This window comes from Camellia sinensis, chromosome 6 (assembly GCF_055761805.1).
Source record: "Camellia sinensis isolate YWXY chromosome 6, ASM5576180v1, whole genome shotgun sequence".
NCBI lineage: Eukaryota > Viridiplantae > Streptophyta > Magnoliopsida > Ericales > Theaceae > Camellia > Camellia sinensis.
In genome coordinates, this window is record NC_138966.1 from 145134161 (window position 1) to 145155754 (window position 21594).

The 21594-nt window shown below is 39.3% G+C and overlaps 1 protein-coding gene across 5 annotated transcripts; it reads right to left on the reverse strand.

The window, feature by feature from the left end:
- Positions 1-904: 904 nt before the first annotated feature.
- LOC114285888 (putative glutathione peroxidase 2) lies at positions 905-17924 on the reverse strand. Of its 5 annotated transcripts, none has more exons than XM_082872659.1 (8): positions 17743-17878; positions 17171-17335; positions 16442-16518; positions 4402-4463; positions 4177-4292; positions 1474-1641; positions 1324-1364; positions 905-1137 (listed from the first exon to the last, which is right to left on the reverse strand). In XM_082872659.1, exons 2-7 carry the CDS (start codon positions 17321-17323, stop codon positions 1332-1334), a joined length of 609 nt encoding a protein of 202 aa, XP_082728785.1. In that variant the 5' UTR covers positions 17324-17335; positions 17743-17878; the 3' UTR covers positions 905-1137; positions 1324-1331. The 5 variants fall into 5 exon arrangements, with proteins under 5 accessions (XP_082728785.1, XP_082728787.1, XP_082728784.1 ...); XM_082872661.1 differs by having other exon boundaries at positions 905-1129; positions 17743-17843; XM_082872658.1 differs by lacking the exon at positions 17743-17878 and adding an exon at positions 17478-17585.
- Between the last annotated feature and the right edge of the window lie 3670 nt (positions 17925-21594).

Genomic DNA, 21594 nt, shown 5'->3' on the forward strand with positions numbered 1-21594 from the left:
ATTCTAGCAGGTGTATTTTTTGCTTTTTTATCTAATAGAAGTTTTTAAAAAATTTAAAAAAACTCAAGAAGTTCGATTTATTATTATTAAATTTTTGTCCATGTAAATTTTGACTTAGGGTTCGTTTGGAAAGTGGGTTGACTTTTTGACTTTTTAACTTTTTTTTACTATTTTAGCCTGAGCTAAAAACTTCGTTTGGGAAATTTTTTTGACTTTTTTGTCTTTTTTATGAAAGAAAGAATGTAATGATTATGAGTTAAATGTAATATTTTATTTTTTGTGACTATTTTAATCAAAAAATTCCAATCTTTGGCTTTCCAAACGAAGCCTTACTTTATTTTTGATAGCATAAATAAATAGCAACACATACTCTTGGAACGTTTGGGAACTGGAGCCATTGCCAACTGCTATGGCTTAATAAAACGATTATCCCTGGGTGGGATCCGTCAATTAAAAATATAAAATATTTAACTCATTATTTCATCAATAATTAATTTTGTATTTCTAGATTTATTAATATAAACAGATCGATGAAAATTCTAGAGACAGAAAGAGACGGGGTGATGTGAGAGAAGAGAAAAGTAAACAGATTTTAAATATGTGATAAGTTTGATCTTTGTAAAATTGACAGGTTGAATTTGAGGGACTAAAACATATATATTGAATTTGAGGGACTAAACATATATATTGTCATTTTGTAATTTGTCATTTTTCATATCATTTTCCCAAATATTAAAATAAAATGATGAGTTTCATTATCATTATATGTAACAATTACATTCATTTTATCACACCACCTCATAATAGCCCATGGGCATGCGAAAAAACACCTTTAGGATCAAAAGTGTTTATTATTATACACCTCAATCCTAACAATCAAATAAATATGAGAGAGAGAGAGTACTAGTTTTGAGAGTTGCTTATTTTTGCAATTATAGCCCAAAAACATACATTGCGAACATAGACTAATACCACCACCCTACTATTCACATTATTCAATCTAATCGTACTCATAATCACACCCAATCTAATTTGCCAAAGCAACGTGGCCTTATTGTAAAAGGGAAAGTAAAGCAGCAAACTTCAGACCTCTGTAATTTATGAATCTCCTGGACCCATAATTAATAACCTGCGAGGCTAAGGGGTGAAAAAAGAAAACAAGGAAAAAAAAGATTCAATCAACTTTAAGTGCTATTTCAAAATTAATTGTGTGGAAATTTTTTCCACTCTAGATATTTCAAAATGTGATTGCCATCCATTTTCAGATAAACTGTTTTCAATAAAACAATAAATATTCTGTGAAGGTGGAGTGCAGCATCAAACCTTGATGCTCATGAAGATCCCAACAGATTCTGTATGTCCTTCTGCATCAGAAAAATTAGACAAGAACAATCAGCTGCAATTAACTAATGCAACTTCCCAGGCAAGCATCAAACATTGTCAGTAAATGAATATATAAACGATTGATCAAACCTCAATTTTAAGAGGAGGTAATGTTGGAGCATATCTCTCCACAACTTTCCCTTCCTTGTTCACCAAAAACTTTGTGTAGTTCCATTTGATGCCGTCTCCTAATATACCCCCTTTCTCTGATTTTAGGAACTTGTAGAGTGGTGCTGCATTCTTTCCATTCACATCGATCTATAAGATCCAACAGATTTGTTACGAGAAAAGTGCTTTGTTTAATTCATAGATTGTGAAAAAGAGGAAGGAAACAAAATCTTAGAATGGTGAATTTCAAATTCCCCTCCATGACTAGTATAGGTATTTGAATACCTTTGACTGGTCATACGACCACTAAGGAGTGGATCCCACGACCTCAAAAGCATAATGCCCGCCTCAGCAGGTCAAGTAATTCACATTGGCTCGTGAGCATTCCCTCACCTAAGTACCATGGATTACCTGTGAGCAGCCATCACTCTACGACCATCTGCTCGACTCATTACCACCACAGTCACTTGCCCTTACAAAGACTCTCCTCCCTCACTGCCACTCCCTCTCTCTCTCCACCCTAAGGCTGCCTCAGATCTCTCCCTCTCCACCTCTGATGGTCTTGTGCCATCAAAGTGTCTGTCATGATTTTCGGAAGGCCCAGGACCGACCACTTCACATTCCTTTATCCTCAATATACTCCACTAGGGAAGTGTGGTACTCACTAAACATGGCTCCTTTAAATCTCTCTAGCAAAATCTGTTAAGAACCAATCCCCCTATATCTTTACTACCCATAACTACCAAACACACAGCAAGGCAGAAGAAACATTTGTTGTGATCTTTCCTAGTGATGAACCCATTCATTATTCTTCTACATCTTTAGCAAACACAGAAATCATTGTTGCCTGACGCTGAGTTTATTCACCAGTAAGCCAAAAGGGTTGCTTCTTGCTACCAAGTCAAAAGTAGATTAAGAAATATGGTAATTGAGAACTCACATGCTCAGCACAATCAGATTAACAGTTTCTTCACCAGAGATTATTTCGTTGTCTAAAATGAATGTGAAAAACCTAGAAATCCCCTAGATGTTGATTTGTGATTATGTATCAATTTTAAGCAGAATATAACAATCCCAATCAAACAATCAAACAATCAAGACAAAGAGACACAGTGATTTAACGTGGAAAAAACCACAATTGGACACCTCCAACTGTGATCAAAAAACCACGGGCAACAGCCACAAGACAATCCACTAAGAAGAATTAAAGGAATTACACAGGTATACTCTCAATTACCTAGCGAATCCACAACGCCTAATTGAACCAACCTTTATGTGCCTCTTCCAACCCCATCTTCACCACGGAATTGTCTTTCTGATGAGCCACTCCGGATTCCACCAAAGCTTCAGGCTCGAATTCTTCAGAATCCACAACTGAAGAATAACTCTCTCTTTTGTAGAACAAAACAAACCTTTGATGTACTCTCTTTAGATCATGAGTTGAAAACTCAATAAAAACATCAAAGAAAAACTCCCAAAGTATCCCCAGATATAAACCCTAGACACCAAAAAGAAGATCTGGAGAAGTTCTAATCAATCCCTTAGTTTTGGGAGAAAACCAAGTTTTTATAGGGAACCAAAAAGTAATCCTAGATTGGGCCGAAAACGAACTCTTTATCAAATCTGGAAATCTGGATTCGCGCGGTCCGCTCGAGCGCCCTTTTCCCCGCTCGAGCGGAGACTTCAAATTCTGTGATTTCATACAGGCTCCACGCTCGAGCGTCGGTTTTGCCGCTCGAGCGGTAAACCACACTATCCAGTACTTTTGCAGGCGACTGCAGAGATGCTGAGAGCTTCCAATCCACGCTCGAGCGCCCGATGTCCCGCTCGAGCGGACAGGCCAAAACTGGAAAATCTGGAAAAATAAAACATGATCGAATGGCAACTTTGAATGCATTTTTGCATTTTGCTTCGGGGGCGCTGCCCCTCAACCCCGCCGTGGCGCTGCCCCGGACCCGCCAAGGGGCGCTGCCCCCTGGACCCCCGCGAGCTGACCGGGCAGCTCGATCCCCGTCATAATCAGCGAAGTGGCAATCCTGAAAGCATTAGCATCACAAACTTCTCTGAAAAGCACAATACGGGTTGGATTCGCATCTAAACACTCATAATCTCACTGAAATAAAAATGCGAATAAAATTACAACTCAAAGGAGTTTTGTCAAACGGGTTTGCCAAGAAATAAAACCTAACAGAATGAATCTGTTTAATTTGTTTTCTTTACTGGTGTAACTTTCTACTTCCTTAGTTGCTATACATGCCCCATTTAACTATCTCCCAGAAGATCAGAATATAGCAACAATGCCACAATGTTGCAAACACAAGACAAGCTAAAACCTAGTTTAAATTTTATTTATTTAAAAATAAAAAATAAATAAAAATACATTTTCAAGCCTCATCCTCTTTCAAAAGAACTTGCACAGGTTCCAATTTATTTACATCAGAAGATGAAATTCATAGCATGTCTGTGGGGACGTGTTGGTACAAGAATTTGACAGTGTCATGACATGTTGGACAAGACAAGAAGACAATTTTCTGCTCTATGAGCACATGTGATAATACCTTAATGATTTTTAGGTTATAAAGTTGGACAGTACAGACTAAGGAACAAGCTAGGTTTCTCCTAAAAACAATTTAATGGTGCTTATTTTTCTGTAACGTTTGCATCCGCACTTAAAGGATTAATTACCTTTTCAAATACGGGGAACTCAGCTTTGAACATTGTGCATGCGGTTTCCTGAATTTTCTCATTAGTTCCTGGTTCTTGCCAAAACTGGTTGCTAGGAAATGCTAAAATCTCAAAACCTGTCATGAGAATATATATTGGCAATCAAGTTAAGATTAAGACCCCTCAAACTCTTTGAAATAATAGAAAGGAAACACACAACTAACTGGAGTCGAATAACTACCAGACCTTGGTCTTTGTATTTTTCATATAGAATGTTCAATTCTTTGTAGTTTGATTGTGTTAAACCACTGCAAAAGGGAGCCAAAAAAGGTGGTAAAAGTTTCTGTTAGTTTGAATTGAACAACTTGAATATGATTAAAAGTATTTTGTAGTCTATATTATCTTTGTAAACTCAAACAAACAATAAACAAGAAGTCATATGCCAAGCAACTAAGTAGGTTTCAAGAAAGAAGTAGCATTATGAATAAATCCAAAGAGCTCTGAATATTCCTAAATAAAAGAAGACGAATATGGCCTGTGTGAGTAAAAATCTGATCACACTGCCCGCCTAGTGATCAGTAGCAAAGCACCGGCAGAATAGATGGCTCCAACAACCTGTAACAGAAAGGAAAAAGCTCCGGCGGTGGTTCTTCCACCCGGGGGCACTCCGACGATCAAGTCAGTACGTTTCTCAAGGATAATCAAGTATTAAACTGAATACTCAAAGTCTGAATTACATACCTTAGACCCACGGGGGTGCCTCTCTTTTATAATATACTTAATCCAAGTCCAACTAGAAATATGACTTCTGTGTACCCCAGTCTTAGTACTTACTCTGGACTCTTTAGGAGATAGACATAAACTCCCTAAGAGGTTTATCCTTATCTTAACTGAGTCCCCTCTTTGCTTCAGGACTCTTGTCCCTTATCTTCGGATTCCGACATCTTCGGAGATGACCTCGGCTTATCCGAGATTACCTCGGCTTAACTACCAGGGCACGTGGCACCTCGGCTGACACGTCGGCGTCACCATGCCACGTGCTGGTAATCAGAAAATATGTCCCCACAACTGCCCCCTAGGTTCTATTACCTCGGCATTCTGAGGTGATGGAACCTACACTGTTCGAAATTTTGTCACTTCTTTTCTGAGTATGCAAAAAAACTGTTTTGCCAAGATTATCTTTTTTCAGCCGACGTGTTCTCTTCGGAGGACGAAGCTTCGGTCGTACTCCCCTACGCACATGAGCTGTCATGCATATCTAACTGTTTCTTCCACGTGTTTCGTCTTTATTGGAGCGTGTCAGTGACGCGCCTGGATGCTGTCTGTTCGTTTGTCTGCGCCGTCTGACGCATGCGTTGCTCTAGGCGCAATTATTGCCCTATTTTCGCCGCCGTTTCAAATTTTTGACAAAACTCTTTTTTGCCTCTTCTTTTCCTTTACTTTTTTCATTCTGTCTTCTCGTTCTCTCTCTTTCTGAAAGCTTTTTCCTCTTCGAATCCGCCATTGCTTCAAACTTTCTCCTGGAACCGCTTTTGATCCTTCATTCTTAAAAAAGCCCTCCTTGTTGTTGCAACTGGTTTCTGGGTTTGGTGCGCACTGCCCCGGCTTCATTTGTTCTGGTAAGACCCTTTCTTTTAATTCTTCAACTCTCTTTATGTGTTTTTGTCTGTCTACTGCCATTACTGATTTTGTTCGAGGTCTGGGATTTATTTGTCTCTTGAATTTGTGGCTATACTTTGAGCTTTTATGCTTTTCCATTTTTCTCTTTGCTGCTGTTTCTTGATTTGTTTCTGTATCTCTACTGCTTCTGAGAACTATACCTCTGTTCTTGAATCTGAAACTTCGTCTTTGTTTTCTTCTTTTTTGTATCTGTCCCAGATCTGTGCCTCCGATCTTTATCTTAATAATTCGTAGATTTGGGTTTTGTCTGTAGAACCCTTAATCTTTAGGGAAACCTGAAAAACGCCCATCTTCTGAAACATATTCCTCTTAGTTTAGGCCGACATAATGGGTATGTGGAGGCATAGGGTAAATACCCCAACAAGTCTTGAATACTTTAGGCAAGAATTCTCTATCCCAGCCGACGTTCATCTTAAGCTGGCTGGGGATAATGACACTATCGTGCCTACAGACCATACAATGCCTTTTCCAGTAGTTGCTTTTATCGAATGTGGACTTCGGCTCCCACTCGATCCCCTTTTTCGTCAAGTTCTTCATTTCTATAAGCTAAACCCCATGCAACTCACTATCAACTCCTATAGGGTAATTAACGGTATTATTGCCTTAGCTAGGCAAGAAAACCTTAGAATCACCCTAGCCGACCTTCAATATTGTTATACCATGTGTCCTCTCGATCTGAAGGATAGGGGTTTTGTATATTACCTTAAGCCGAGATCCACTCAGTTCAAGATTATAGCTGACCTTCCAGACTCCAACAAGGGGGCTGGAGATGACTTTCTTATTGCCTCTGGAAATTGGGAATTTGGCCCAGATGAAGATGTCCACCTCTACCCTCTTCCTCGAACATTTACAGAGGGCAAGAGTAAGAGCCCTGAGTCAACACTTAGTTGTTTTTACTTAAGATGTTAATACTTTATTTCTGACGTCTGATTCTTTGCAGATCTTCATCAACCACCGAAAAATTTTCGCCAATCCTTCTTCCCAGGACCAGATCTGAAAACACTTCTTGGCCTCCCAATTCATAAACGAAAAGCCCCAGTATTACTAAACTTCATCCCTACATACAAATCCGCCTTACCCGACGTCCCAAGAAAAAGGAAAAAGAGCCTTTCCCCACCTACAGCCACAACCTTAACTGCTTCTACATCCCGAACAGATCAAGAATCCACATCTGACCCAGCCGATCTTCCATCAACTTCGGCCCCCTACTTAATACCAATTCCAGAACGTAAACGCCGAAGAAGGCTTGTAAAAACAGCCGAAATGGTTCGTTCAAAGCCTGTCGTCCAAGATCTTCTTGCCGACATTCCAACTGACGCCGAAGCCGCACCTGCGCAAACAATGCTCCCACCCAAACAAAAGAGAGTAAAAAGGGCTCAGCCTAAGGCTAAGGCTACAGATGCCGAAGCTGAAGATACTGTGCCCATTTCAAGGCTGGCAGAAAGCAAGAAATCAACCTCTGTCTCCACCAAGAGATCTGCTGAGGGTCAACCCTCAGGGTCTACACAAACAAAGCGGCCAAGGTCATCGTCTGCGACGACCTCGGCTTCAAAGAAGCCCGACGTCCCATGGGCCCCTGATCTATCTCTGGAGGACAGGCCCATTATGGCTAGCGAGAGTGCTGACGACATTAATGTTGCTGTCGCTCTTAGCACTGCTCTCCTTCTACCGAATGACTTGGAGCGAAATGCCAGTTTTAGTGAGTATGAAAATTATGCTCTTATGCTCCAACATTCTGCTCAAGTAAGTATTTCTGTTTGTTTTTATGTTTCTTCCTTCGTTTTCTTTCTGAGAAAATTTTCTGATACTTCTGTTTTTATTCAGGCTATCCAACATGCCCATTCATTTTCAATGCAATCCTTTGAAAATCGTCAAAGATTGGTTGATATGAAGAGGGAGGCGACTTCAATGAAGAGAGAATTAAGGGCCCTTGAAGTAAAAATGAAAAAACTAGAGGATCAAGCCGAGGCTGCAACAAAGAACCAAACCTTAGCTCTTGAAAAAGCCGAAGCTGCTGAAGCCGTTAAAAAAGTAGCTGAAGCCGAGAAAATTGAGGCCGAGGCTCAGAAGGTCCAAGCGCAAAAAGAACTTCAACAAGCGCTGGCCACCAAGGAGGCCGAAATCAAAGAGGCCGATGAAAAAGCCTATGCTCAAGGTATGGCCGACGTTGCAGAAGACTACAAGCTCCAAGTCAGGCAAGCATGCAACAGGGGATTTTCCCTTGGTTGGATGTCCTTGATAAAGAAGCTTGACCTTCCTGCTGACTCACCATTGCGTCAGGCGGATGCTATTCCGCTACCATTTCCTCCACCTCCTCCTGCTGGTGAGTCAGAGTCCGAGGCCGAGGAGGAAGATAAAGAAAATGATGGTGGTGAGGCCTTGGTGAGAAAGCCCAAGAATGCTGCCGAAGTCAAGTCCCTTCCTCCCGCTGAACTGGTTATGGACTTAACTCAAGATGAGGGGGTGATGATGCTGAGGAAGTATCCAAGGAGTCTGATTCAGGGCGTCTATCATCTGACCTCCTTCTGACTGAAAAAAGTCTTGACACAACCTTGGCAGAGATAGATGCCGAAATACAAGCGGAGAAGGTGGCCGAGGAGATTCCAGCTGAATCATCCGAGGTTCCAGTTTCTGCTGCTGCTGATGTTCGAGAGTCTTGATTTTCCCTTCTTTCTTTTTTGGACTTTGGACTTTGTTTTTTCTTTTAATTCCTGGACAACGTATATTCCTTCTTATGGCCGATGTGCCTTTTTCAGTATGTAATTGCAACTGTTTTTGCTATGGATATGTCAATCTTATAATGTTCTGTTTGTTTGCTTCTGCGTAGTTTTATACTTAGAAATTTTTGCTTGCTTTCTGTTTTGCTTTCTTCGTGCAATCTTCTCGGGGTTACATACCTCGGGTATAACTACAAAGCTTTTACTTCGGCAAGATGCTGACCTGCAAACCTTGTATAAATTTTGACAAGCATAGAACATATACTACTCAATGTATACTTCTGCCATTTTTTCAAGTTTTCAATAAGTATTTAAACAAATGATTTCGTTCTAACCTACTTGTAAATTGCTACAAATTTCAACAAGTGTTTAAACAATATACTTAACCTTTGCTTCGACCCGTTAATTTTCTGTATACCTCAGCGGGTGATCATACGTCGGCTTAACATAACCTTGTAAATTGCTACAATTTTCAACAAGTGTTAAGCATCTTCTCTAACCTCGGCCTATCTTCGACTTGTAAATTGCTACAAATTTCAACAAGTGAAGACAGGGAATCAGCTTGATTCCAACTTGTAAATTGCTACAAATTTTAACAAGTGGATCAAGGAATAACATCGGCTTAACTTCAACTTGCAAATTGCTACAAATTTCAACAAGTGAAGATAAGGAATCAGCTTGATTCCAACTTGTAAATTGCTACAAATTTCAACAAGTGGATCAAGGAATAACATCGGCTTAACTTCAACTTGTAAATTGCTACAAATTTCAACAAGTGAAGATAAGGAATCAGCTTGATTCCAACTTGTAAATTGCTACAAATTTCAACAAGTGGATCAAGGAATAACATCGGCTTAACTTCAACTTGTAAATTGCTACAAATTTCAACAAGTGAAGATAAGGAATCAGCTTGATTCCAACTTGTAAATTGCTACAAATTTCAACAAGTGGATCAAGGAATAACATCGGCTTAACTTCAACTTGTAAATTGCTACAAATTTCAACAAGTGAAGATAAGGAATCAGCTTGATTCCAACTTGTAAATTGCTACAAATTTCAACAAGTGGATCAAGGAATAACATCGGCTTAACTTCAACTTGTAAATTGCTACAAATTTCAACAAGTGAAGATAAGGAATCAGCTTGATTCCAACTTGTAAATTGCTACAAATTTCAACAAGTGGATCAAGGAATAACATCGGCTTAACTTCAACTTGTAAATTGCTACAAATTTCAACAAGTGAGGATAAGGAATCAGCTTGATTCCAACTTGTAAATTGCTACAAATTTCAACAAGTGGATCAAGGAATAACATCGGCTTAGTTTGCCTGAGTTTGATATGTCTTCAATAACCATTAATCATACATGTTGAGAGAATTCTGAAAAGACTTTATAGATAATATCGGCCAAACAATGATGTTTATCTAATGATAGAAGAATTTCAAGTTACAAGTATTCCAAGGTCTGGGCAATGCTTTGCCCTCATTGTCTTCAAGCCGATATGCTCCATTGCCTAGTACTGAAGTAACTCTGTAGGGTCCTTCCCAGTTTGGGCCAAGCTTACCCTCCCTGGGATCCTTCTTGTTCCCGACGACTTTTCTTAGGACTAAGTCGCCGACTTGAAAATCCCTTGGATTAACCTTCTTGTTGTAAGCTCTGGCAAGCTGTTGCTGGTATACTGCAAGCTGAATTGCAGCCTTCTCTCTTCGTTCTTCTAGTAAATCCAGGTCTCGGGCTAAGAGTATGTCATTGGTGCCATTCTCTACTCCCTGGGTTCTGATCCCTGGGATGCCGATCTCCAATGGGATGACTGCTTCTGTGCCATAGGCCATGGCAAAGGGGGATTCTCCCGTTGATCTTCTCGGCGTAGTCCGATATGCCCAAAGTACGTTGGGCAGTTCGTCCACCCACTTTCCTTTTGCTGCTTGGAGCCTTTTCTTTATTCCATCCAGGATTACTTTGTTGGACGCCTCTGCTTGCCCATTACTTTGAGGAAAACTTGGAGTTGAGAAATAGTTCTTGATCTTGAATTTCGCACAAAAGTTTTTGATAAGTTTGCTGTCGAACTGTGTTCCGTTGTCGGCAACTATTGCTCTTGGAATCCCAAATCTGGTGATTATGTTTCTCCAAATAAAATTCTTGACATCCACATCTCGGATTTTGGCAAGAGGTTCTGCCTCTATCCATTTTATGAAGTAGTCTGTTGCTACCAGTAAATATTTTCTTTGCCCAGTTGCCTGGGGAAGTTGTCCAACCAGATCCATGCCCCATTGGGCAAACGGCCAAGGGCTGGATACTGGGTTTAGGTCAGCAGCTGGCTGATGTATCAAAGGTGCAAACCTTTGACATTGCTCACACCTCTTTACATAGGCTTCGGCATCCTTTTGCATGTAGGGCCACCAATACCCTTGAGTAATGGCCCTATGGGCTAACGATCTGCCCCCAGCATGGCTTCCACAAATTCCTTCATGAATCTCATAGAGAAAATCTTCAACCTGCAAAGGGTGTACGCACCTTAAAAGTGGTCCAGTGAAGGACCTCCTGTAGAGATGGCCTCCCGCTGTTAGGCTGAATCTGGCTGATTTCAGCCTAATTTTATGTGCTTCTTTGTGGTCTTCTGGCAGCTTCCCCTCTTTTAGGAACGCAATGATTGCATCCATCCAGCTTGGTCCAAGGCCCACGCACATCGCTTCATGCTCGGTGCTCTGTTTATCTATACTCGGGGCCGACATGTAGTCGATCATAATTGTCCTTGTTTTTCCAGTTTGAATTGAGCTGGCCAGGTTGGCTAACGCGTCGGCGTGGGTGTTGTCATCTCGGCTGACTTGGAGTAATCTGCAGTTCTGGAATAGGGCCGCCAGTCGGATGACTTCCTTTGCATATGCCGACATTCTTTCGTCTCTGGCTGCAAATTCTCCTGTTGACTGGTTAACAATTAATTGCGAATCACAAAAAACAATTACCTCGTCTGCCTCTGCTGCTGCTGCTAGCTTTAGTCCTGCAATTAATGCCTCATATTCTGCTTCATTATTGGAGGCTTTGAACCCCAGTCGGATGGACTGTTCTACAATCTCTCCATCTGGAGATATCAGCAGTACTCCTGCTCCTGCTCCCTGGCGGTTTGAACTTCCATCGACAAATAGTCTGAACGAATCGCCGATGTAGATGCTGCATGGTCTGAGCCTTTCTTTCTCTTGCTGTTTTGTCTTTGACTGGGTTTCTTTTTGTTTGTCGGGGTGATGCTTATCTCGGCTCGACGGAGCCTGAGGTGTGATGGCTTCAGGTGTGAGTTCTGCGACGAAGTCGGCCAAAACTTGGCCCTTTATTGCTGTTCTCGGCCTGAATTCTAGGTCAAACTGTCCTAGTGTTACTGCCCATTTTGCTATCCTTCCTGTTAAGTCTCCTTGATGTAATAAGGACTTCAATGGGTGCTCTGTTAGAACCACAATCTTGTGTGCCTGGAAGTAATGGCTTAGTTTCTTTGAGGCCATTACCAAGGCTAGCATTAATTTTTCCAGTGGAAGGTACCTTGTTTCCGCGTTAGCCAATGTCTTGCTTACATAATAGACAGCTTTCTGCTCCCCTTTTTCCTCTCGGATTAGCACTGCACTGACTGCGTGTTCAGAGACTGCTAAGTACAAAAATAATTCTTCCCCTGGGATTGGGTTAGAAAGGACCGGGGTTGTGGTCAGGTACTTTTTCAGGTCGGCTAAGGCTGCTTCACATTCTTCGGTCCACAGGAAGTCTGTGGCTTTTTTTACCAGGTTAAAGAAGGGTCTGCACTTGTCCGAGCTTCTGCTGATGAATCGGTTCAGGGCTGCGGCCCTTCCAGTGAGCATTTGGACTTGCTTTGCCGATGTTGGGCTCTGTAGCTCCAGGATGGCTTTGATTTGGTCTGGGCTGGCCTCTATGCCCTTTCTTGTTACCAGATAGCCTAGGAATTTACCTGACCCAACTCCGAAGGCACACTTTGCGGCGTTGAGTCGGAGCCGATATCTTTTGAGTATGTCAAAGACCTCTTTTAGGTCGGTCAGATGACCTTTTGACTCCTTGGTCTTTACGACCATGTCATCAATGTAAACTTCTACTGTTTTGCCGATCAGATGTTTAAACATCTTTGTTACTAACCTCTGGTAAGTTGCTCCTGCGTTTTTCAGCCCAAAAGGCATTACCTTATAACAGTACAGGCCTTTCGGGGTGATGAACGCGGTCTTCTCCTCATCTGGAGGGTACATAGCAATCTGGTGGTACCCTCTGTATGCGTCTAAAAAACTCATTCTTTCGTGTCCCGAAGTGGCGTCTACCAGTTGGTCGATTTTGGGCAGAGGGAAGCTGTCCTTGGGGCAAGCTTTGTTGAGGCTGGTAAAATCTACACAAACCCTCCACTTGCCATTTTTCTTTTTTACTACTACTGTGTTGGACAGCCACGTTGGGTACTGAACTTCTCGGATTGCCCTGGCTTCAAGGAGTCTGTCTACCTCTTCCTCCACTGCTTCGACGTGTAATAACGTCGGCCTTCTGGCTCGTTGAATCACTGGTTTTGCCGATCTGTCGACATTCAGACTGTGGCAAGTGACCTCGGGGTCAATGCCAGGCATTTCATAGGATGTCCAGGCGAATGCCTCTATGTTTGCCCTTAAAAAATCTTCTAGTTCCTTTTCTTCTTCTTTAGCTAAGCCAGAGCCGAGAAGAAAAAATTGTTCTTCGTCGCCCTCTTGGACGAGGATTTTCTTTAGCGCTTCTTCGCTTTTTTCGGTCGGTTCTTTCCCGACGTCTTCCAGGACTTCCATGTCTCCCTCTTCAACTTCTGCTTTCTTTGGCTCCTGTATACTACAGGTGGACTTTATCGCTGTCATTGAGCAATTTTTGGCTTGTAGTTGATCCCCTCTGACTTCTTCAATCCCATTCTCTGTTGGGAATCGGAGTAGTTGGTGCAACGTCGAGGGAACTGCCCCCATTGCATGCAACCACGGTCTTCCAAGGATGATGTTGTATGGTGAGGGTGTGTCAATAACCAGGAATTCTGTCCTGATCTTTTTAGTGCCGGCTTGTACCTCCAAGCTTGTTGCACCCAGTGGCCATGTCGGCGTCCCATTAAAGCCGACCATCGGGCCGCTGGATTGCTCTAGGTCATCGGGGTGAAGGCCTAGCTCTCTGTAACATCTGACGTACATGATATCACAGGAGCTGCCTTGGTCTATTAGGATGCGTTTTACTTGGCATTCCCCAACCTGGAGGGATACTACCAAAGCATCATTATGCGGATGTTGGACCAGTTCTAGGTCGGCTTCGGTAAAGGCTATCATTGGCCCTTGGCATTCTTCTGGCCGATGTCTTTTGTCCCCAACTTGGTGGATATGCTGTAAATGTCTTACCCTCTGGGTTTCTCCTCTGACCTCGTTTTCGTTGACCCTTGAGTGGATCACATTGACCACCCTTGGTTCTCTTGCCTGTGGTAGCTGTGCTGGGGGAGGGGGTGCTGCTGGTGCTTGAGGCAACCTTGCCTGTTCTTCCCTTGTTCTGGCCTCATCGACCAGGTCCCTCAGAAGGCCTTGCCTTACTAGGTCCTCCAAGTGTGCTTTTAAGGCTCTGCAACCTTGAGTTGGATGCCCTCCTTCATTGTGGTAGGCGCAACGTCTGCCGACGTTTTTTCCCATGAATTCCCCTGGTGCTCTTTCCGGAGCCCTGAAGTATGGTTGATTCCGAATCTGATCCAAGATTTTATGGATTGGGATCCGGAATACCGTGGTTACCGCCTGTTTATTTCTTAATTCTATTTCTTGTCTGGTGGGTCCATTGTTGACTCGGCCTCGCTTTGGCGAGCCGTTTCCCTTTTCTTGCTTCACCTCTTTGTTTCCCGACGTATCTTCCTCGGCCCTGGCGTATTTCTCAATTCTTGCCATGAGTTCTTCCATGCTCTTTGGCAATGTTTTTGCCAAAGACTTCCGTAGTGGGCAGTCATCTTTCAGGCCGTTCTTGAAAGACACGACTGCTACTTCCTGGTTGCATTCAGGTATTCGGTTGAACACCTCGTAGTATCTCTTCGCATAGGCCCTAAGGCCTTCTTCCTTGGTTATTCTTAGAGCCATCAAAGCACCAACCCTCAGGGGTTGCAGCTTGTTGGTCACGAACCTGGCCACAAACATCTCGGCCAAGCCTTCCCATGTCTTTATACTTCCTTTTGGTAACTTGTGGAACCAATCAGATGCAATTTCCCCAAAGGATGAGGGGAATACTTTGCAGAGCAGTGGTTCGTTCCCGCTATATAGTGCCATTGAATTTAGGTATAGCCCAACATGAAAGTTTGGATCTGACTTACCATCATAGATTTGGAACCTCGGCATACTGAACCTCTTGGGTGGTTCGAATTTGTCCAGTTCTACTGAGAAGGCTGTCTTCGGTTTTACTGGGGAGTTCACCTCGGCCTCTGCATTTTGCTGCCTCCTCTTGAGGTAGTCCCTTAAGTCTTCTTTGCTCCTCCCTGGAGCTCGGCTGTCTTTTGATTTTAGTCTTTTTGGTATACTGCTCTCGGCCTCGAGGTGGGTTCGTTTGGGTCTTTCTTCATGGGTTGTGTCAAAGTGGAGTACTTGCCCCTGAACATGTCGATGTTCTTTGGGGTCTGGATTCTTCATGTGTTGCGTCCTTCGGGACTCCTCTTGCCTTGGCCTTTCTCGTCCGACTTCCCTGGAAGACCGGTGAGAATGCCTTCCGCTCCTGGTATGTTGAGGGACCTCGGGGATTGTTTTTCCTCCACCTTTCTGGGTGTTGGTTGCTGGCATCGGCGTATCTTGCAGCGGGTATGGTGGTTGCATAACATTGTTCTGCATCATGAAGTTGACGACCGACTGGAGGTCCGCCAACTTGTTTGCTAATTCTTTTACTTCTTCGTCCCTGCGTAGGCACCTGTCCCTCCATACCTGGAGGTTGTCTTCATTGTAGTATTTTCCTTGGTTTGATCTTTTTGTTGTGTCACCTTCCTGGATATCGTCGTTCTCCCTGTGACCCTGGTCACGGGCTTCTGTATTGTGATTGTCTCCTTCGGTGTCAAGGTTAATTGGTCTGCTGCTTCCAGAAGGAGCATCGTCCCCAGCGTTTCCTTGTTGTCCGTTACTGGCCATCTATTCTTCCTTCGTTCCCACAGACGGCGCCAAATTGTGTGAGTAAAAATCTGATCACACTGCCCGCCTAGTGATCAGTAGCAAAGCACCGGCAGAATAGATGGCTCCAACAACCTGTAACAGAAAGGAAAAAGCTCCGGCGGTGGTTCTTCCACCCGGGGGCACTCCGACGATCAAGTCAGTACGTTTCTCAAGGATAATCAAGTATTAAACTGAATACTCAAAGTCTGAATTACATACCTTAGACCCACGGGGGTGCCTCTCTTTTATAATATACTTAATCCAAGTCCAACTAGAAATATGACTTCTGTGTACCCCAGTCTTAGTACTTACTCTGGACTCTTTAGGAGATAGACATAAACTCCCTAAGAGGTTTATCCTTATCTTAACTGAGTCCCCTCTTTGCTTCAGGACTCTTGTCCCTTATCTTCGGATTCCGACATCTTCGGAGATGACCTCGGCTTATCCGAGATTACCTCGGCTTAACTACCAGGGCACGTGGCACCTCGGCTGACACGTCGGCGTCACCATGCCACGTGCTGGTAATCAGAAAATATGTCCCCACATGGCCCAAAGATCAATTGTGCACCATCGGCTCTCAGGAAGCAGACAAAGCAACTAACAGCGAGGACCCAAAAAATAAATAAATAAAATTAAGTACGAATAATTATCAAAAGAAAATAGATTTGACCATGTAAATATCAAAAGAAGAGGCAAATCAATCTTGTAAATATAATAGATTTGACTAACTAGGATATATAAAGTCACTTGCCATTTTGAAGCAACATTCACAATCAGAACAACCTTCCCATTGTAATTGCTCAGAGGTACATCATTTCCGCGTATGTCCTGCACTTTCAGTTCTATTCAATCAGCAACTACTAACCACATATAATGATAACATTTGACAGAAACAATGGGAAGCTTCAAACCAAAGAAGGCAGCCAACAGGCCAGTGAAATCAAACATTAACAACTATGGAACTAAAAGAGGATGACAAAAGCAGAAGAAGAAGAAGAAGAAGAAGAAGAAGAAGAAGAAGAAGAAGAAGAAGAAGAAGAAGAAATTAAACAAAGAGATAAACTAGTTCAATCCAAATTAATTGCGATCCAAGCTTCTCTATTTCTCGTTGTCTCTTTACTATCATAATCCAAACAAAGCAGGGTAAATAAACAGAGGCAGAAAACTCACGAGAAGAGCACCAAAATCACGACCAATAATTTGTCACATAATATATGAGAGAGAAACTGAAATTTATTACTAAACTCATGAGTCATCTAACATCAAATAAACATAAAAGTTTTTCAAAAAAAAATTAAAATTAAAAATATGCAACACAGATATCCAGAATAGTGCAGTAGGAAACAAAAACAATTAGAAAAGAAAATGAGAAGTAAATAGAGAAAAAAGTGAAAACCCAAATCAAATAGCTAAGGATGAACTCATGAAGATCAAAAGCCAGAGATTAATTGAAGAATTCCAGAAAGAAACTGATTAATACCTTGACGGTGAAATCATAAATAGATTTGGGGGTTTCCTCACCAGCCATGCTTTGAGAAGCAGGAGGTGAAGATGGGTTTCTGTATAATAAGAACAAAGCAATACCCAGAAGAACACAGAGCAGATGCCCAGTGCTGAAGCTCCACAAATACATAATTTCAACAACCTAAACCAATGAACATATATATAGTTAAATTAAAACAAAATAATAATAATACTAATAATCTTTATTGATTATTGGTGTATTCAATTGTGAAAATGCCAAAACAAATAATTAAATAAGGAATTGGAGTATAGAAGTCAACAACCTCTGTTTGAATGGAATGAAGTTTAAATTTTCAGTTGAATTGACAGTTTTAACAGGGATAAGATTAAGGGTTGACTTTTTTCTTATTTTAACACTGGTAAATTAGCTGGGCACAGCAAAAAATTGAAAAAAATTGAGACTTTAACAGACAAAAAAACTAATGGTGACGTATGCTTCAAAGAATACATGATCATGGCAACTAAAATAAGAGTTAATTGAGAGAAAAATGTGTGTGTGGGTGTGTGAGAGAGAGAGAGATTGGGAACAGATTTTCCGCAGGAATGGTTGGTTAGATTCGATTGCTTGCTTCTGAGTTTCGTAATTCATCAATTTACAGAGAGCCAGAGAGCAGCTCTCTCGAGTTGTCTTCTTGCAATATATCCTCTTCTTGTGATCTGTTTGGGTACATTTTTTTTTACATTTTTGGGTAAATTACAGACACATTCCCTGTGATCTGTTTCGGTACATTTTTTTTATATTTTTGGATAAATTACAGATAGACTCTCTGAATTTTGATTAAAATATGAATTATTCTTTAGAGTTTTAAAAATTATATTCTATCTTAAAGTTTCTAATTTCATAACAAATCACCTCTTTTATTAATAAGTCATCAAGTCAATTAACAATTTTTAATGATGTTAAAAATATGTTTTAATTAATAATTTAAGTAATTTTATTATTGTATAAAAGAGTAAATATGAATTTTATTTTTTTAGTTAATTCTGTTAAATAAAAAAATTCTAATAAAAGGGTATTTATAATATTTCAAATCACAATAGACAATCTATATTTTAAACAAACCTCAAGAGTGTATTCGTAATTTATCCTAAATTTTTTTATTTTAATTAAAAATTGATAATGGCGCTGTTTGGGAAGAAAGGGTTGAGGCTATTATAGCCTCAAATTACAAATAAGTCAAAAAGCTCCACTGTTCAAAGTTTTTCAAAAAAAAAAAAAAATAGGCTGCAGCTGCCGGCAGTGTAGGCACAGCCTACACTGTCAATTGACAAATTGTTACTTCAACTGGTGAATTACGATTTTGTCCTTTTATATCAATTTAAAAAATTGTAATCTTAAGGACAAATTTGTCATTTTAATTTCAAATATCATTTCAACACATTTTTTAATACAACAACTCAAATAAAAATCCATCTCATCTTCCCAAACACAAAAACTAAAATAGCCTACTAAAATAGTTAAAAAGTCAAAAAGTCTCTAAAATAGTCACTTCCCAAACGAGGCCAATATTGAAACCTAAATGCACGTCTTCCTAACTTTAAAAGATAATTAATTTTTGTAACTTGTTTATACTAAACCCTACACATTTTTTTTAAATAAAATAAATAATTATAAGTAACTCAGTACAATTGAAATAAACATCACCAAATATCGATTAATCTAGTTTGGAAACCTACCAGGTTAACGCCAAGGACATTTTCAACATGTAAAAATTAATGACGCTTACAAGGACATATGTTTTTTTTGTTGAAAATTGCATTTTTAGTTATTATTTTAATTTTAAAATATAAATTTGTTAAAATGATTGATGAGTTTGGTAAATGAAGTGGCTCCTTAGTTTTTTTTAATTATTATTGTTGTTTAATCTCTTTTTTTTAAGGAAATAAATATTATTATTTTTTTACTTAAATAGTTAACAATAGCTTCTTTTAAGTTGAAACAAATACAGCCCAGAGCTTAAATAGTAAGCAAAATGAGGGAATTGCTAAGTAACCAGAAAGTTTGTGTTAGAAAGCCTTCAAAATATTAGATCAATGGTATATATATATTTAAAAAATAATTTGAATAAATCTTAACTTTTTATGAAAAAAAAAAATTTGTGATTTTTTTATTATTTTTCTAGAATTGTAGATTCACTGATAATTCAATTATTAAATAAATTACAATTGTTCCACAGTCAATAATACTTATATATTTAATGAATCTTCCTGTATATGAATAAATCATCTCTAATTTTGTAATCAAAATTCTATGTAGTTAACATTTTTAATATATTCAGTCCACCATTTTCATTTGAATAGACATTTAATAATGTATGGACATAGACATATGGTTATAAATATGTTTGAATATGAAATCTTATCATACCATAATTGATAAAATATTGTAAGTAAGAAAAATTATTTGAATATAAGGATACGAGGCTATTGTACTTGTGATGCAAGTCAAAATAACACAAAGGTATGATTTACTTAGCACACATTCAAAAGAAAAGTATAATTATTTATGAATCGAAAAAAAAAGAAAAAAAAGTATAATTATTTACATTTGGTCCATTTAATGGCTCTTACCTTGACCTTTTGCAATTTGGTCCATTTAATGGTTCAAATCATATATATGCACTAGTCATGCAATTGACATCAAGAACTTGGATCAAATTGCAGTTTGATTTTGAATTTTCAAAAATAATTTCCGAATTTTGAAATTTTTTTTTTGTATTTTTTTATTTTTAGTGATTTTTTAAAATATTTTAGTCAAATTTTTATTTTTATTTTTTAGATGCACATAATCTAAATGTACTTTAACAAATAAAATATATGTAATTTAAAAAAAAATTATGAAAATATGCTTTTTTTAATATATTGTAAAATTTAGTGTTTTTTTTTTTTTTTTTCACAAATTTTATACCTTTTAGATGTATTTAAATTAATAGGATTTAAAAAGGAAAATTTATTTATTACAATATTTTAAAATTTCACTAAAACAAAAAAAAAAAATAGGAAGTTAAAGATCAAAAACTATTTTGTTTTGTTTTGGTTTTTGTTTTTGTTTTGGTTTTTGTCTGATATAATGGACTCCAACGCCAAAGAGAAAACCAACTACGTAATTGCCGAATTAGCAAAATACATCTCTTCTATTAACCTTTGGCCTAAATTCGACGGCATATCTTGCAACATTTAGTCCGAGCACCCAAAAGCCACCTTTGCTCGGTTTTTCGCACACTCAATTCACCCCTTCAAAAACTGTTTTTCTATACTTTAAAATCAAACAAAGTGATTACACTTTGTTTGGTTTAAGTTTTGAAAATTATCTTTTAATATTTTTTTAGTTTTTGTATTTTAACCTATTTAATGTTTTTTAAATATTTTAATATTTTATGTGCACTTAATCTATATAAATTTAACAATAAAAAATGTTTATGAAGGGAAAAAAAAAAACACAAGTACTAAGGGTGAGTTTATTTTTTGATTTTTTACAAAAAAAAAAAAAAATGTGCAAAACAGCAAATAGAAGGTGTGACAGAAATCAACCAATAAGAAACTCCTTTGGCTTGTTGCCAAACTCACTCTAAATATAAAAACATACAAAATGTAATTTTTTAGTGATTTTATTTTTTATTTTTACAAATATATTACCTTTTTAAGTACGTTTTAAATGAGATGATTCTAGTGAAATTGCTAAATGCCCCTACATTTCTTCTTAGGACCCTCTATTTCTTTGAACCTCCTGCCACAAAAATTGCTACCTTCTTATTTTTCTGTAGACCCCTTCCATAATCTCAAATATACCCTTTAACTATCATCCCAACACTTTTCAGCCAGCAATCTACTCCCACCTTTGGCAATCCCTTTCTCTCACCGACAACCCTTCCATAACCATTCTCCTCCACCGGAGACCTTATTTTAGGCCTCTTCACTCACTAGCGACTTTTATTTTCTGACAACCCACCTTTTTAGCTCCATTTTCCTTTACATTCTTCCACCAGCAATCCTCCACCTTCTTTCATTCATCCAAATATCTCATTCCATTAATATGCTCGTGTTCGATTTTTCTTCATTTGAAATCGTTTCATTTGGTTTGGAAAACTAGTATTGAACAAATGGTGGTAGTTTGATTTTAGACCACTAAACAAATGGTGGTGGTTCGGTTGTGAACTACTAAATGAAATCTGAGAAAATTGCAACCAACTTTACAGTCATGATGATCATATGAGGAGAGTGGATTTGCTACCATTATTGATTTTCTATAATTGGGATTGTGATCTGGCGAGAGATAAATAAATAGAAATAAAGAAAAAGGGTCTAAGATTGGTGTGAGTGGTGGTGTTGCTGCTGGTTGGTGAGTAAGAGTGCATGTGTTAATTGCTAGAGGTGATATTG

Coding starts and splice junctions, on each gene's coding strand:
- LOC114285888 (XM_082872660.1), bottom strand. CDS start 17,323: ATGTATTTGTGGAGCTTCAGCACTGGGCATCTGCTCTGTGTTCTTCTG. Junction 4,293..4,401: donor TGAAAAATACAAAGACCAAG/GTCTGGTAGTTA, acceptor TTCTCATGACAG/GTTTTGAGATTTTAGCATTT. Junction 1,642..4,176: donor AGTTCCCCGTATTTGAAAAG/GTAATTAATCCT, acceptor TGGATCTTATAG/ATCGATGTGAATGGAAAGAA.